The sequence below is a fragment of the Montipora foliosa genome, chromosome 2, assembly GCF_036669935.1.
Source record: "Montipora foliosa isolate CH-2021 chromosome 2, ASM3666993v2, whole genome shotgun sequence".
NCBI classification, from domain to species: Eukaryota; Metazoa; Cnidaria; class Anthozoa; order Scleractinia; family Acroporidae; genus Montipora; species Montipora foliosa.
The window spans coordinates 27279004-27296503 of NC_090870.1; the positions used below are offsets into that span (position 1 = coordinate 27279004).

General features: G+C 39.4%; 1 protein-coding gene across 1 annotated transcript in view; it reads left to right on the forward strand.

Moving 5' to 3' along the window:
• The window catches only part of LOC137992776 (peptidyl-prolyl cis-trans isomerase FKBP8-like), a 22758-nt gene that overhangs the window by 1552 nt on the left and 3706 nt on the right, over window positions 1–17500 (forward strand). Inside the window, exons 2-9 of the mRNA XM_068838291.1 lie at window positions 2761–2908; window positions 4123–4210; window positions 5032–5151; window positions 7355–7429; window positions 7769–7802; window positions 15493–15549; window positions 15929–16018; window positions 16239–16316. Coding sequence (XP_068694392.1) covers window positions 2761–2908; window positions 4123–4210; window positions 5032–5151; window positions 7355–7429; window positions 7769–7802; window positions 15493–15549; window positions 15929–16018; window positions 16239–16316 — 690 coding nt within the window. The remainder of the gene's footprint in view (window positions 1–2760; window positions 2909–4122; window positions 4211–5031; window positions 5152–7354; window positions 7430–7768; window positions 7803–15492; window positions 15550–15928; window positions 16019–16238; window positions 16317–17500) is intronic.

Genomic DNA, 17500 nt, shown 5'->3' on the forward strand with positions numbered 1-17500 from the left:
GTTAGATCGGGTTCATTACCATAACCTGGCAGGGTATTGAGCAGTTTCCCTGTTAGCATTCTCTGTTCTCTTTTTTAGTCAAATTTTGCATTAATCCCCTCCTCCTCTCAAATAATAGGGACCTTTATATCGGAGGACGAGGATGGCTATGAGTACAAATTTTCCGTACTAAGCATGCACGTAAGGTTTGGAGGCCAACATTTTTCCAAGTTCGTGTTCTCAGAATGGAAAACTTTTTCTCATAGTCATCCTCATCCTTCGATAAAAGGTGCCTAATAGTACATGTAACTTCATTCCAGTTAATAGAAAATGTAGTCTGGCCATACTATAACTCCAACAATTTTTTCCCAGTTGGTGCTGTTGGTTCACTGTTTGTACTTGCATTGTCCTGTGGGAAAGGCACTGAATTTCCATGCAGTTGACCATTGTTTGGATTTTGTCTGTGGAGATTCCTCATTTCACCCTACTACGCTGTGCAGCAGCACTGTTAACAGCCATCTGGGGTTCTTGGCCCTGTTATATTTGGTTTAAAACACTGTTACTTTCATATTTTAAAAGTGGAGTGCATTTTCACATTTCACAAAGCATTCACATTTTACTGCTGTTCTCACACACATTTAATTTTCCTGTTGGTTTCAAAATTTAATTCTCTGCCACTGGCACACCCTTTCTATTAGACAAATTGGGATTCTCTAATACATCAAGTATATTTTTGTTTAAATATTGTAGGAAACAGACAACTTTTTTAAAAGACATGTTTCAGCATGCTTATGCCATCATCAGTTTAATGAGTTCCTAAGTGTGAACAGTTGTAAAGTCTACTGGTAGATGAAAAAATTATTACAACATGACCTAATACAAAATCGGGTACTATTTACAGCGTGACACCAAACATCAAAGTGTAAACTAAAACGTGAGAAAAGTGTTGTAAGGCTGCAATTGTTTGTTAAGTTCCGGTTTGATCTTATTTATATAAAAAGCCTCTGAGTTTTAAATCAATTGAGTTGCTGGCAGAATCCAGAATACTAAAGCACGAAGGGGAGTATTTGTTCTTACATGAAGGAGATGCGTTGAAATGCTTAAAAATATGCGAGTTTTTATCGCTTTCCGTTTGTTCCTTTATCCTGGTAGAAAAGTGGCGACTAGTTTGGCCAATATAACAACTCAAATGATTTAAAAACCAACTCAATTTAGCAACTCAATTGATTTAAAACTCAAAGAAGCTTTTTATATAAATAAGATCAAACCGGTACTTAACAAACAATTGCAGATTACAACATTTTTCTCACGTTTTAGTTTACACTTTGATGTTTGGTGTCACGCTGTAAATAGTACCCGCTTTTGTATTACGTCATGTTGTAATAATTTTTTCATCTACCCATAGACTTAATAACTGTTCACACTTAGGAACTCATTAAACTGATGATGGCATAAGCATGCCAAAACATGTCTTTAAAAAAGTTGTCTGTTTCCTACAGTATTTATCATACTTGCTACTATTGCGACCTTATGGAAATATTTTTGTTTGTTGTAAATGAAAAAAATGGCGTGTGCTGTTTTCAAGGAAGCCCTCAGACCCTAAGCTTTTTCCTGTGTGATTGACATGCAATATTAGGGACTTCAAGGTCTACAATGTGGCCTACAATGAGAACACCACAAAACAAGAAAATCATTTGTTAAAAGAGGAAAAATAATTGTGCTGCATGTGTGGCATGCATTTTTTATGGTACTCTGCACAATGATGACGTAAAATCACCAAATTTGATGTTTTAGTGACAACGTTCATGCAAACAAATGCTACCGGTAATCTTTTATTTTATATTTTTACTCGGAAACCGCTCATACCAGTTTATTTTTTCAATACTTCACCCATGTTGAATGACGTGAATGTGATGGAATAATTGCAAAAGAAGTAAAGTGCCCCTGTGATTTAAAAAATCATTTCCTTTTTTCTTCAGATTTTGAAAGTATGTTTGCTTTACACCTGACTTGCAAAATCTTGTTTCTTTGATTTTTATCGAAAGGCCGTTTACTCATTTACTTTGAATGTAAGTTTTGGATTTCACGGTCAGCCATTAAGTTCAAAAGTAATTGATTGGACCTCAGAGGGTTGGATCCAGGGAAAAGTGATGTCAAAGGCTCACTACCTTAAAATTTCAGTGTGTGAAATAGCAGAATGCAGCTTATTATATATGCAAAATGCGAGTTTAAAAGTTTGAAAGCCCAAAACTCTTGTGCTGCATATTAATTCTGCAGCGTTCACACACATTGCATTTTTAAACTAGTGAGCCTTTGATGTCATTTTCTCCTTGATCCAGCTCTCTGAAGATCTTAAAGTTAGTAATGGCAGAGCATTAAATAGGAAAATTCCAGTTAAAATAAACAGGTGTCTTTATGAAATCAAGGTTTAAAACTTTGGTTGCTTAGTGTTTAGGTAACATAGTTTTGAAATCCAAATAAAAATAAGAATTGATTTTTCAGTCACAGGGGTCACAGGGCACTTTAAGACAGGGCAGAGTTATATTTTGAGGTGACGTTTTCGTTAACATCGCCATTATAGATCTAGAGTCCCCATTGAATTTTAGATAAAGAACTTTTAATTCTAAATGAAAGTGACCATCGCAGTATGTGAAGCAACTTGACCAGTTGCAGAGAAGCCTTAAAAAACCCAGGCTTAAACGGGACACAAATCGATAACAATTTCACATAACAATTATGTTGATGTTGAGAAAAGCATTCTACAGCTCTTGTTTTTTACAGGTCTTGCAAGAAGGGAAAGGACAAGATACCAGACCAGACAGAGGCCAAGTAGTCACACTTCAAGTTGCTGGGCGTACAGAAGATGGTACAGCTGTCGACTGGAACAGAAATTTGGAGTTCATACTGGGAGAAGGAGAAGTTATTCAAGGTCAATAAGAATAGTTATATGTATGGGTTATTGACCAAGCGTGAGGTCAAGATGACTGGATATTGGCCAAGTTCTTTTTTTGCGTGTCATAAACACGCAAAAAAAGAACGAGGCCAATATCCAGTCATCTTGACCGAACAATCTTGGTCAATAAAGGATTTATTATATGACTTAAAACACCAAAAAATGATCTTTGATCTTGCGGGACCAAGCGAGAAATCCCGAGCGGGCAGTATCGCTCCATCTTGCCCGCTCGGGTAGCCAATCAGAGCGCGCGATTTGGTTCATCTTGCCCGCTCACAGAGCTAGTCATATAATAAGTAATTATTATTAAAATCCATATTATGTAAACACAGTTTTACTTGTTGATACACGCACTTTATAGAAAGGAGTATTGGCACGACCCAGTGATGTGCGTGAATAAGGTCTAATCAGTGGGCTGTTGGCAGCTGGAAACACTGAAATACTGGACAATTCAAAGAAAAATGATAGCAATACTTGTACAATAATATTTTCACATACAAGCATACATGCACTTCAAATACAGAACTTCTATTTCAGTAAGCAAAATTCCATTTCTGATCCTTGATGCAATAATTAGCTTTAAAAAACACACTTAGTGGAATAATTTATTATTTGTGTTCCAAGAGCATGGCAAAACAATGGCACTACACAGATCAAATAAGCTACATGTAGAAAATACCTACTGGTATCTTATTTACAGTATGTTACATCTGCACACATTTTTCACGAAGTAAATATGCAACCATGTGTGTTGAACCCTTAGAAAAGTAAACATGCAAGCAATTCCTTTTTACCAGTAAACAGAGACCGATATAAAATTAATAATATAATATTATTAACAAAATGCGGCAAGCATACATGTAGGTCAGTTCTTTTGCAGATTGTACTCTCTAGATTTAAATAAAGCAAACAATAATAACATCGTTTGTGTCCTTGATTGAAAGAGACCTTGATTTTCACTTCTGTAGAGATTTGCCTACATGATTGTATGTGTTAGATTCAAAAACAAGTATCAGTGGTCTTTGTTCTTTAAAAGTTGTAGCCCATACATTTTTGCTTTTGTATAATGTTTAGTAGTTGCTGTTGTGCAGTAATGTTACATAGAGGCCATGTAGTACACTGAATTACACACGGAACTAATGGTATTTTCTTGAGATGTGTCTTAACTTGTATGTTGGTCTGGGTTTTAGCTTTTGACTTAGCAGTGGCACTCATGGAGTTGGATGAAGTGTGTGAACTTGTTACAGATCCTAAATATGCCTATGGAAAAGCTGGAAAGTATGACACTCTTACTTGGCTTAGAGTATATACCTCTTACTAACCAAGTTCAAGGTCTGTACTGTAAGCTACGGACCAAATTTGTTTCTGTTTCAAGACTTATTGCCAAAATGCAAAGCGCACAGGCCATAAATCAATTGGTAACTTACGGTTAAGACGGAGAACACAAGGTTAGTAAGATATTTATTATAATATCTTAGGTAATAAGGCATGCAGGAAAGAAAACTAGTTGAAGTCAAGCAGAGCATTCAACTACCACAAATCAGTGTCATGCGTAAAAATCTGAAAGAAGAGTAAATTATTGTATTGGTTTTTTGAACTAGTTGCTTGCAAGATTCAAACTGTTTCACAAGTTTATTTCACATAAACAACATGGAAAACTTGCTAGAAAATGTTGCATCAAAATTACAAATTGAGCATCCCATACTGTTCAATATGGCCCACAAATTAGCAAATCACAGAGCACATACTATCTAAGAAATGTAATACTGTAGGTAGTTATTTCAGGGGGTTCAGGGGGGCCAGTACTCCTTTTTATGGTTTTAAGTTACCTATTATAAAAAGAAAAAAAAATGGACCGTACAAGTTAATAAGTTTAACCTATTGACACCTGAACTGCCCTGGGTCACCCACAGCTGACAAGTAAAATCGTCTGGCATTAGACAGAGAAAGATCTGTTAAGTCTCTCTCCCAGGGGTCAACGAGTTAATGTTGTTGTTTTTGTCTTAAATATTACGTGTAATTATTTTTTGTATTTTAGTTTATACAGGTTCAATCAGTGGTTCTCCAGCAGTCATGTAACCGCTTTGTTATCCTTTCAGGCCAGATGGAAATCCACCCATCCCCCCTGATGCTAAACTGACTTATGAACTACAGCTGTTAGCAACACGAGATGGACCTAACGTTGCCAATATGACAGATGAACAAAAACTCATCATTGGGTATGTACAGCTCTAACTATACATTGTACATGATTGGGAAGTTGTTGGATGGTTCTTAAAAAGGGTTAGTTACATAACTGGTGGTCTTAGTTGACTATTTGTTAGGATCATTCTGACCTATATCAATCAATCTATTGATCAATCAACATACTGTTTTTACTCGATTAAACATTGCGGCATTTATTAAGTTTTGAGTGTGTTCAATGCAGCGTTTATTCAAGGGGGGAATTTATTTCAAAATCATATTTTTTTAAATCACTGATTACAATTATGGTAGATCATTTGTAAATATTATTTAAAACAAACTTGTTTAAAGTTCCAACATCTCACTTTTTTGCAGAGATAGAATTATAGTAATAATATTGTTTGTGATCAACGTTCAGAAAATTAAACGTGTACTTGTTTTTTCTCATAATCCTCAACTAAATGTTGCATTCTTCTGATTGGATGTGGCATTTATTAGAGAGGCGGCAACTGATTTTTCAGTGGTCCTTTCGTCCATTGCCTAGCAACTAGGTTCTTTCCCATAATTACTTATTCCTGTACAATCTTCAAGAATATAGCTTAAGGTAATTGCCTTGAAATTGTTCTACTATCAAACTTTTTTGGAAACTTGGCATAATTAACATTCATGATATGAACATTAAAAAAATGCAATAAAAAAATGGGGTCACCGTGCTTGTTTACGCGTCAGCAGGCTCGTAAAATGGGGTATTTTTACTGTCTTTGCGTTAAAAATTCCAATCACCTTCAGACAGAATTAAGTCTTGGTTACTTCAAAGACACAAAAATTTTATTTTGAAAATAAAGCTTCTTTTATTTACATAAGCAGTAATGCTTCATTTACGCCGACTTTGATTCCTTGGTTGTGGGAATAGTGCACTTTTTGGGACAGTTCCGTGGTTAGCTTGAAGTCCTCGCCTTGGGTAAAATACACCTAGTACGGAATTGTTTTCCAAAAAAAATTCATGTTCTACTATCAAACGTTTATTCTTTTTCCTGAATGTTATTTATTAGACTGTTCCTAGCAAATACCTGAAAAAAAATTGGGGGTCACCGTACTCGTTGGAGAGAAAAGGAGCATTTATTTCGCTATCAGGTTTAGTTTGAGCAAAATCTCTTACGTTTTGTATGCGCACGTGCTCATGAGCACGTGCTAATGACGCGAAATCGTTCGCAGTAGGGATGCGCAATGCAATACTAAGGAATTACCTTAAAACACTACATGTATGATAAATAATATAATTATATAGATTTAGCCAAGCTAAAAAGCGGAACTGCCGTGCTATTTATTCTTACAATAAGTTAACCTGGCTTGAGCCTGCAATCCAATCGAAAACCAGTAGCTGGTCAGCAGTCAAGGTGACCTTGATGAACTTTAAACTGGAGCCCACAATATGGTCATGTGATACTGGTCAGTGGATACCTTGTTTTGACAGGTGTTAATTAACCATAACATGGATGTCCAATATCAAAGATGTTCCCACCAAAAAATGCTTGGCATGCATGTACATGGAGGGGTGTATGTACAGCTGTACTGTGACCAAAACCAAATTTTCCCCCCACAGATGGGTTACCATATTTTCTCACCAATGGAACTCTGTGCACGCACCAAAGGTGCGTTGCGCTCCGCTGTAATGACAATTAAGCTAGACTGGAATAGTTCGTGTAACTACCAGGTGCACAAGGTGGCAAGAACATGGACATTAACCCTTTCACCCCCGTGGGGTTCCCCATTGACGAGTAAAATCGTCTGGCGTTAGACAGAGTAAAATCTATAAGTGGCACTCTTGGGAGTGAAGGGGTTAATGAGGACATAGTTTTTGAGTGAATCTAGCTGTTGTTAACCCTTTCACCCCCGTGGGGTTCCCCATTGACGAGTAAAATAGTCTGGCGTAAGACAGAGTAAAATCCATAAGCGGCACTCTTGGGAGTGAAAGGGTTAATAATAATTAATTGATTATTACTGGCAAACTGAAATTTGGCTTCACCATTTTGCTTAGTAAAATCGGTACAAGAGAAATGAATTTGGAAGGGAAGCTCTCTTAACTACATATGAGCTGTAGCTGTTGTCTGAGATTCAAAAGGACACTGGTGCACTCTTTGTTAACCTTGGCATAAAGCAATCATGACTTCACTCAATATGTGACAACCAGCAAAGGCTAGATTGATATGTATTATTATGGTATTTGTTTGTTTACAGAGAGAAAAAGAGAGAAATTGGCAACAACTTGTACACTAGTGGTGACTATGCTGGAGCAATTAGCAGTTATCAAAGGTGATTTTGCTAAATGTCATCCATTATCTTGACAATACTTGATTCACAGGTCCAGTCATACAGAGATGAATGTGTCCTTTTGGGTTTTGTCATGTTTTGTTTGGAATGGGTGGATTTGCTCTACTTGCTGTTGATCTTGCATCAGGCACTGATTTGATTAATGGATAATCATGGCCTGTGTCCAGCGAGCCAATCAAGATGCTGGGAATCTGATATCTGTTGTTTAGTTTTTGATAATAATTATTATAGTTTGAGTAGTCCATCAATATCATCACAGATGCGGTTAACAGCAACTTAAAAAGAATATTTTGTGACTGTGTTTGTTCTGATTTCTTTCAGGGCCCTTAAATATCTGTCATCGTCACTTTCCAAGGTAATTCTGACAAAAAATTCAAAGTGTTGTTTCACAAAATGTTTTGAGACTGTTTCAAGAGCCCTAAACAAAGACTCCTACCACCACAACTTCTTTTTCTTCTTTGTCATCTTCTTCTTCTTCTTCTTCTCCTTCTTCTTCTTCTTCTTCTTCTTCTTAATATTATTATCGATGCATTTCGCAGTCTACATAGACACACTGGTATCTTACACTGTACAGCAAGTCACATCCCGTGACCTCAGTTGTCCCAGAACCTTCCCCAGGATTCTGGACGTTCCTAGCAAACAGGCTTTCTGCACAGCTGAGAAATTCACCGCACATTGTCGTTGTTCTTGATACTTTTCACATTCTTTACTTACAGTGCCCACTGCCCCTATGACAATTGGGATAACCTTCACCCTTTTACACTCCCAAATTCGGCCAATTTCATATCGCAAATCAATGTATTTTTCAAGTTTTTCCTGTTCTTTCTCTTTCACCCTCGTACCAAAGGGGCATGCAATGTCTACTACTAGTACTACTTCTACTACTACTACTACTACTACTACTACTACTACTACTACTACTACTACTAATAATAATAATAATATTATTATTATTATTGTTATTATTGTCATTATTATTATCGGAGCAGTATAACGTCAGGATGCTGATCCTTGCAGTTACTAGCACATAGGGCGCAAAAAATTTAACCTATGTGTTAGGGTCCACTTAAAAAGGTTCTTGACAAAAAAATCAATTGAGAAAGTGAAAACTTATAAACCATCATTACTTTAAATTAAATAAAGTCATTGCGATGAAATCTTGAAGCTCCTTGCGATATGTGTTGAGGTCGTTAAAATTGCCTTTTGCATTCCTTTTACTGTCTTGTCAGCCTTCGCCTTCCAGTAAGCTGTCTTATTGGGGGTTTTCATCTGACGTCATGGCGGCCATGTTCGTGTGCAGAACAATGTTGTGAAATGTCTTCTGGGAATTTGACTCTGTTGTCATGCAAAAACGTGTGGAACCATTTTCTATTGTTTTGTACACCAACATGGCCGTCTCATCACGTGGATGAAAACCAAGGATACTATTCCTCGCATTTGCTGAACAATCACCCAGTACAGCTATCATGATATTGTGCTGCTCTACGTCATATCCAGGGTGCTGCTGCCTTAGCTTGAACAGCGGCGGTGCGTATTTAGTTGTCTTCCCTTCGCTCTTTTCCTCCCTGTTAGCTATCCAAGGACAGCTCAACTCCAATAGGTACACCTTCTTCTTTTCCTTGTTGAAAACTCTTTCGTCGATCCTGTTGTTCCAGACTTCTACGTTCTCTGCGAATACTGGGATGTCCCAGTACGCCTTTCCCTTATCATTCGTAAAGTGGCTTCAGTTGTTCCAGCGAGTACTATGGTGGTACCGTTGTCACCAGGTCCAAGTCTTTCAGCATCTCATAAAAGAGAATCTTTTAAGATTCTCTTTTAAGCACTTAAAAGTGCTACATCATGACGTACAAGGTACTTTGATTTTGGGCCAGTTTACCGCAACCCGCAAGTACATGGGCTTGGGTTCCTGGAACGTTGCCACACATCCGACACAGGACATTCTGTTCCATTTCAAGCCTTGTTGTGCTCTTATATGGTAGATCTTCGTAGGTAACATTTGCTGATGCAGCTCATTCACCCCAGCAATGATATCATTATGTGTGGGCGCTGTCTTCCAATCAGTCATCCAAGCGAAGCATTCTTCACCAACCTCTCCGTCGTCCCATCTCTGGGTCAGCAGCCGTCCCTGCCATTTCTCTCCTCTCATCTCTTCTAAATCCTTCTGTACCCCTGCGCCCTTCAACTGCTTTCCTATCTTCTTAATTGGAACATCTGTGTTCGTCTCTATGTCTGTGATGACTGGTTGCGAGTACTCAAGGCATAGTCTATACCCCAGCTCTAGTGCATCGTTGTCCTGTCTTCTCTCCTTTTTCCTTGAATCTTCGTACTACTTCCATGGTGTGATCTTCGTTGATGTATAATCTCACGGCAGCCTTAATCTTCTCCTGCTTGTACTCTCGCTCTATACTCTGGAGTCCCCGTTCTCCTAGCTTCCTTGGTAGGTACATTATAGCTGTTGATCCTAGCGGGTGCTTACCCCCATTCTCCGAAATCACCTTTCTTGATTCTCTGACTAGCCTGTGTAATTCCATAATCGGCCAACACTGGGTTGTAATTAAGTGGGTAAGCACACGCATTGCAAACTCTTTTGTTGCAACCATCTTGTTGTATTGAGATAGTGGGCTTGACCAAATCAATGGTAATCTTTGTATATATGCCGTACTAGCAATCTCTATAACTAAGGTGTCATCCTGCTTGATGTTCTCCACGATTCCAAGGAACTTGTAATGTGATCCCTGCTTGAGGCAATCTACAAATTCCTCTTCTCCTACACGCATACTTTCTGAGTCCCATTTTAAGTTACCCTTCTTCAGATGTACCAACGAATACTTGCGTTCGTTCCAATGCAGTCCAACATCCTTCATTCAAGACTTTACTTTCTTTGCCACTCTTCTAAATTTCTCTTCCGATACAGCATAAAACATGAGGCCATCATTGTAAAGCAAGTGTCCTCTGCCCAATTGTCTTAGAGATTCTGTAGCCGTCCGTCGCACTCGGCATCCATGATATCGGGTTAATGCAGAGAGTGAACAGTCTTGGACAGAGTGCGTCTCCCTGGGGAAGACCTCTTTTGAACATAATCACTTCTGATGTTTCATAGCCTTGCGAGGTTCTTGCTGGGATCCTAGTGTTCCAACTCATTGTAAGCTTTTGGATCGTCTTGCAAAGCCAGAGTAGAAATGTGTGTAGTGAGAACATTTCTATCAGCCATCGGTGATCTACACTAAAAGGTAAAGGTAAAGTCACTTTATTTAACGTCGGTAGTTCCTTCAGCTACGAGGCTGGTATCAATGGAAGCCGACGGTGCGCCCTTTACCTCACTCCCTCTGTCAGTCCTCCGTTTTAAGGGGATTTAACGCTATAGCTACACGGATCAGAGGAAAGTCGAAACAGACGTTGAAGTCACCGAAGATTGAACCGGGGACCTCTCGCTCCGAAAGCCGCGCACTAGCCATCTGAGCCACGACTGTCGTTAAGCTTTTCTCACATCTACCCATGCCATGCGTACATTCCTCTTTCCGTGCTGGCTGTCTTGGCACACCATCCGATCAATTAATAAGTTGTCAACAGTGCCCGCACATCCCTCTTTAGCACCTCGTTGGTATCCTTGGATATGCCCCTATTTGTTGAGATGTTCATCAGTGGGTTTCGTTTATCAAACCTGTCTGTATCACTTCTTCTCTCCTTGTTTTCCTCCTGATAATATATGGAACATTACCCATAGATTTTTCTATCTCAGAAACTTGGTCCTTCAAATTTTGGCACAATAATGGCAAATATGCATATCCTTTGTCCTCCAACAACTCTTCCATCAATAACATGTAACCCTTTCTCTTTCCATCTGACTTAAACGGTGGATTTTTCCGACGAGACCTCACTCGTTGCTTGCTGTTTACATTCTATTAAATCGGTGTTCGTCTTCACCTTTGTCCTTACACCCCACATCTTTCGAATTTCTCTCGCGAGGTCTTGGTATTTTTCTACTTTTACGTCTTCTTTTACTCTCACCCTTTCATTTTCCGGTATTGCCACGTCTATAATTTGGCAGCTGTTCTCGTCTCTTTTGGTTTTATCAAGGGAGTTGATTATGTAAATTGGCCACCGTACAGAGATTCTACGTACTGCGGAGTTGGCGAAACGCAAAATAGAGCCTGACCAAATTCCTCTTAGCTTTTAGAATCTCTGTACGGTGGCCAATTTACATTATCAACTCCGTTGATAAAACCAAAATTTTTGTATACTACTTCCCCACCGACGCAGCACCACAGTTTCTTTAGAAACTACCCAGTACCCCCTCCATTCATTTGTTCTCTCTTTTGTCGATGATTAATAAATTCGGTCTCCTAGCCTCAATCTCATGGTCCTTTCTTACACTGAAGTCCCACAACATCTTGCAATCCTCATTTTCAAGTACACTGATACGAACATGATCATACCTAACAGGTCTCAATGAATTGCCCGAGCTACGTTGTCATGTCTCTTTTTGTATATTTTTTGCGTCAGTTTCGGGCACGCGCTCACAATGTCGCTGATTTTGTCGTTGCTTTGTTTGCACGTTGTGTATTTGGGATCGGCCTGTGACCTGTCGATCGTTGCTTTTACGTAGTTTATTCTTATTGCTTGTTGCTTCACTGCAACAATAAGAGACTCTGTTTCTCTTTTAAACTTTCCTTCTTTCAACCAAGTCTATGTTTCATCATTTCTTTGATTTTCGCTCTGTTTCTCAAATTGCCCGTACAATGGCATCTCTTTCCATCCTTGGATATTTTCAGTTCTCCTCCTTTCCTTGAAACTAGCAGCCGTTTCTTGGTTTTCAACTCCTTTCCTCCTAACTGCTTTCAAAACCTTTTCCTGACTGGATTGGACATAAGTCTCCCGCAATATTCCTGCCTTATTGACACAGTCTTCTACAGAGAAGAGGCCTCTTCCTTCCTCTTTTCTTGGAACATAGAGTCGCTTTACACAATCCCGTGGATGAAACTAAGGCCGCGTTCATTGTTAGTAATTTTCTTGTTCTGCCGTCTAACTCCTGGACTTCTTATTCCTTCCAAATGATTATACCCTCCTCATATCTGACAAGGGACACTGCCCAGGTGTTCATGGCACGTATCAGGTTTCCACCGTTTAGCTTCGACTGCGCAACTTTTCTAACCCGACGTAAGTATTCTTTCCCGATTTTTCTCTTCATCTGGTCTTGCAACATACCGTCCGCCTCAAGCACTGTTAAATATTTGTATCCGTCACCTTCGTTCATAGCTGTTATTGTAGTCTCGTCAGGTAATGTAATTCCTTCTGACTGTGCCAGCTTACCACGTTTCAGTACCAGGAAAGCACATTTTTCGATGCCAAATTTCATCCCGATGTCCTTGCTGAATATTCTCAGTGTATCAGTGAATCTAACTGGTTAATAATAATATTATCGTTATTATTATTATTATTATTATATTATTATTAGAAAACAACATCCCTAAGTGTGCAACCCGAGAGTTTCAAAAGTTAACAAACAGCACTTAAGCTGAAGCATGCGAATGACAGTACAACTTGCTTAGTAATATTATTATTCTTTAAGAATCATTAGTATAAATACACAGGTGATTATACAAAATCGCGTGCTCTCATTGGCTCTCTATCTCGGATTATCAGCCGATAATCACCTCGACGGACAAAATGGCTGCCAGTAGTCGCGTTGAAATGTGTTTTTTTTCCTCTCTTTTTTGAAATAATCACCTGTGTATTTATACTAAAACAATTATTCGCCTCAGACTCAGTGATTATCGGTGAATATTCACCTCGACTTCGTCTCGGTAAATATTCACCGATAATCACTTCGCCTTCGGCGAATAATTGTTAATTGTTTAATAAACAGTTTGATTGAAAAAAAGGAAAAACAAACTATCGTTAAAACCTAAAAACTCTCAATAAAAACACATTATAATGGTGGTTTCTATCATGAAGCATTCTAAGTCACATTCTAACAGCCGTTACACTTTCTATACTAAGATCATTTTCCTGAATGTTCACAGTCCGTCTCTTGGTTCTTGAACCTCTTAAGCAGAGTAATGCCGATCGTAAAATGGCAAAGGAGACCTTAGCGCGTAACCATACACCCTCTCCACAATGGCCGCCATTTTATTGTTCTTTTGTTTGATTGCAAATTGGCCCTTTTGGCCTTGTTCAAGGTTAAATATTCCTTTGAATCGAACAAAAGAATTCTAAAATGACGGCCATTTTGGAATAAGGTGTACGAGACAGTAGCTCAGCTAGTCTACTGTGGAATCTCTTATACTCCGCAGCCATTCCTGTTGTGGAGAAAACTAGTGCCGTGAAGGATCCTTGCTGTACCTCCATCACACAGTTGCTATATACTGCTGCTTCTAGTGAGGTTGTACATGACGAAGAAAGATGGCGGGAGGGGATTGATCAGTGGGAGAAACGAAGAACGAGTACAAGAAGCGGTTGGAAACGGCAAGGACGGAGACGTCTCGGGAGAAGAGATTGCATGGGAAGTTTAAGATGGGTGTCACTGAAGTGGCTGGCGAGAGGTTTGTGGCAGTCGCTTAAAACTGGATATTTGGGAAGAGCATGCACAAGGGGTGCGTTTTTGCTGCTCAGGAGCAGGCTTTGCAAACGAGGGTTTTTCAGCCGATGATTGAGAAAGAGGCTGTAGGTTCAAAAGTGTAGAGTGTGTGCCAAGATGATGGAGTCGGTTGGCCATGTGGCAAGTGGTTGCATCGGTGTAACGCAGATGGAGTATCAGAGAAGGCATTATCGGATTGGGTTGAAGGCGTACTGGGAGCTTTGTCATAAGTATGGTGTGAAGGGTGTTGATTTGTGGTCTTAAGAGGTTCTGGATGCGGTGAGGGTGTCAGAGGATTGGAATTGGAGGTCTGGTGGGATAGAAGTGTTGAGGCAACTTAAAAGATGGAACATAAACGTCCAGACGTTACTGTGTTGGATCAAGCAGCTCAGGAGTGGACGTTTGTTGATTTCTCGGTGCCTTTGGTATAGGAAAGTGGTGACTAAAGAGTGAGAAAATCACCAACTACTCTCCTCTTGCAAAGGAAATCGGGAAGATGCATCGTGTGTCAACGAATATTGTGCCATTGGTGTTTTTGTTTGGGTGTGGTGTCTGGTTGGTTGGAGGGTTTTTTGAAAGGCCTTAGGAATCCAGATGTGTTTGGAGGAATGCAGGCCTCCTCAGTCATTGGGAACAAATTCATGTAAATTCCTTTTTTTTCCGGGATTTGTGCCAACGTATTCTTAGAAGACCCCAGCAAGAGAGCCTACCTTGGTTGTCCCAGAGTTTCTCTCAGTACACCAGTACTGATCAAATTATATCAGAAGGGATTGTCGTCTTGTTAAAGTTGTTTTTCAACAGTTCCTTCTTCTCAAAGTGTTTCCAGTTTCTGTGTTTCAAATTTGTTTTGTGGGCAGTAGCTTGAGATAAGTAAAAGCATATATCCGTCGTAAGTGCTATTACTTATTAGGACTACATGTACAGGCCTTGTGTCTAAGGGTGCCGCTTCCCTTTTGTCAGAACTGGCCGGCCAGACCCATCAGTTTGCAAAGAAAATGCAACAATTTGAAGGAACACTTGCGTGATAATGCCTTGCATTCTTCTCGACGAGTACATATTGTCCTCGAAGTGTGTTAATTTGAAGGCGTTGTAGAGTTAGTCCTTCAAAATGCCCGGTCTGGCCGGTCAGGTCTGTTATATCATAGTTAATCTAGGGACTGGTTATGAAACCCTGGGAATTTCAAAAGCAGGAACAATACAGTCGCAATTAGATGTTGAACCGACCGTGACCCTGCACAATCTTTTCTTTTTGGTTCGCAAGTTAATTTCGAATAAATTAGTCGAAGCTTTTGATTGGTTATCCTGCCGAAAAAAGCGTGTTTTTGTCAGGTTTTGTGCAGGGTCAAGGCCAAAAAAGCGAACAAAAACATGAAACAAAGAAACTTGTCGAGTTTCATAACCAGCCTACATCTATTAACTATGGTTATATGCAGGGAAATGTTCTTAAGTTACAATTTCATTTCTGTAGGAAGTTCAAAGCTTGCGTGTGAAGTGTTGGAACAATATGGCTGCTGCTCAGTTGAAGGTAACAAACCAAAAAAAGTCTTAAGTGGATGACTTGAGTGAGTCTATTGTGTCCTTCATTAACTTGTGAACTCGAAATCTAAAATGCAATAGCGGGTTTGACAGTCGTCAATCACTGTAGCTTGAGTGTAGTAATGAGTCATATCCAGCATTTTGATTGACTGATTATTGTCCACATGTCACTTTCTGTTTTTAGCGGTCCACACTATGTCGCACTAAACATGATTGGGGACTTCAAAGAGCAAAACCGTTGGTCCGATATTGATTCTGCAGATTTATGAAAGGCGGAGTAACTTGCATGTACAGTGCAGTCCCGACTTATTTTTGAGAGGCCTGCCAAACGTTTTCTTCAAAGTTTTAATTTTTTTAATATTTTGCAGATAAAAGCGTTCTCTGCAGCTGAGAAATCCTGCTCTCAAGTGTTACAGATTGATCCTAATAATGTCAAAGCTTTGTTTAGAAAAGGAAAGGTAACCCAAAAGTTTCATTTCAGTCCCAAATTCTGCCTCTACTTTAGGGCTTTGGTGCACTAAGTAGCGAATTTTGGCGTGCAGATGTAGCGTTACGTTTTCAAACTGTTCGCTAAAAGGAAAACTGTTGAAGAATGATTTTATTGCCAAAAGTGAGACTAACTGACTTGTCTTTCTCATTTCGGCTTTTGATTTTTGCAATTGCCTCCTTTTGTTCTAGGTGTTAGCGGCCAATGGTGAAACTGAAAGTGCTCTAGTGTATGTCAAGAAGGCAGATCAGTTTGACCCTGGCAATAAAGTGAGTTACGCATATATTCTGCTCAACATAATTGGTTTTATGCACCAATGGCCGGCACACGTGAATCCTTTTGAATTTCCTGTACGCTAACGATAACTACAAGCATTGCCACAGCAGGAAGTTTTGATAGAAAGAATATATAAAATGTTTATGTATTTGAACTACGGATTACGGAAGTCTCGGTGATGTTGATCATCCCAGTTATTATGGAAGCTTAAGCACGCGCGTTTTTGAGACGCGGACGGCAACCGGAAGTGAGCTGTTTCCTCTTTTAACGTGTCTTCACAACCACAGTTACACTGCTAAGTATTTTTTCTTCGATAGAGATGATTAGTATAAAAATCTGGGAGACACCACTGTCCTGGCACTCGAAATGTTCTCTTCCGGTTGCCGTCCGCGTCTCAAAAACGCGCGTGCTTAAGCTCTCTATCCTTTGATTGCACTAACGTGGTAAGACGGCTATGTTGGTGCCAAAACAATAGAAAAATGTACATGTAGCTCAAGTGTTGCATAATAATAGAGTCAAATTCCCAAAAGGCTTTATCGCTATCGTTTCTTTACACCAACATGACCGCCGTGACGTGCAGTCAACGAATGACGCTACTAGAGTGGTTGCGAAAGAAGCCTGAAAAAATCCAGACTTAAAGGGGACTAGAAGTCATGAGCGTGTGATTACGCTGGACTTGCTCTTTCATCTGAGCTATCAACGCAGCTTGGAGCTGGTCGCTTGAAAGTTCGTATTGTATTCCATTCACCTATTATGGGATGCATGTCGTGTCATGTCATTGTTTATATTTAACATACGCGTTTGCTCACAGAACCAGGCATTGCAAATTGAAGTCAAAAGGTAAAAGAAGTTGTTAAACTCAGTGAAACCTTTTAGCTTTGATAACAAGCCAGTTATTAGCCATCAAAAACTGATAAATTCTTGGGTGGCAAAGGCACCAATAATCCCATACACTACTGTAAAATTTCGAATTTTCAACGCAACATTACCTAGAGATTGTCTGATATGTCGGGGTCAAATAGCTCATTTTGCAATACGCTTTTAATATCCAGCATTTTATTCTTGCCTGACTGATCAAAAAACGATAGCCTTGTGCTAATGATGCAAAAAATGTGAACAAAGATTCCCCTACACGAGCTTACGGATGACCAGTTAGCAGAGGGCTCTATAGCTCACG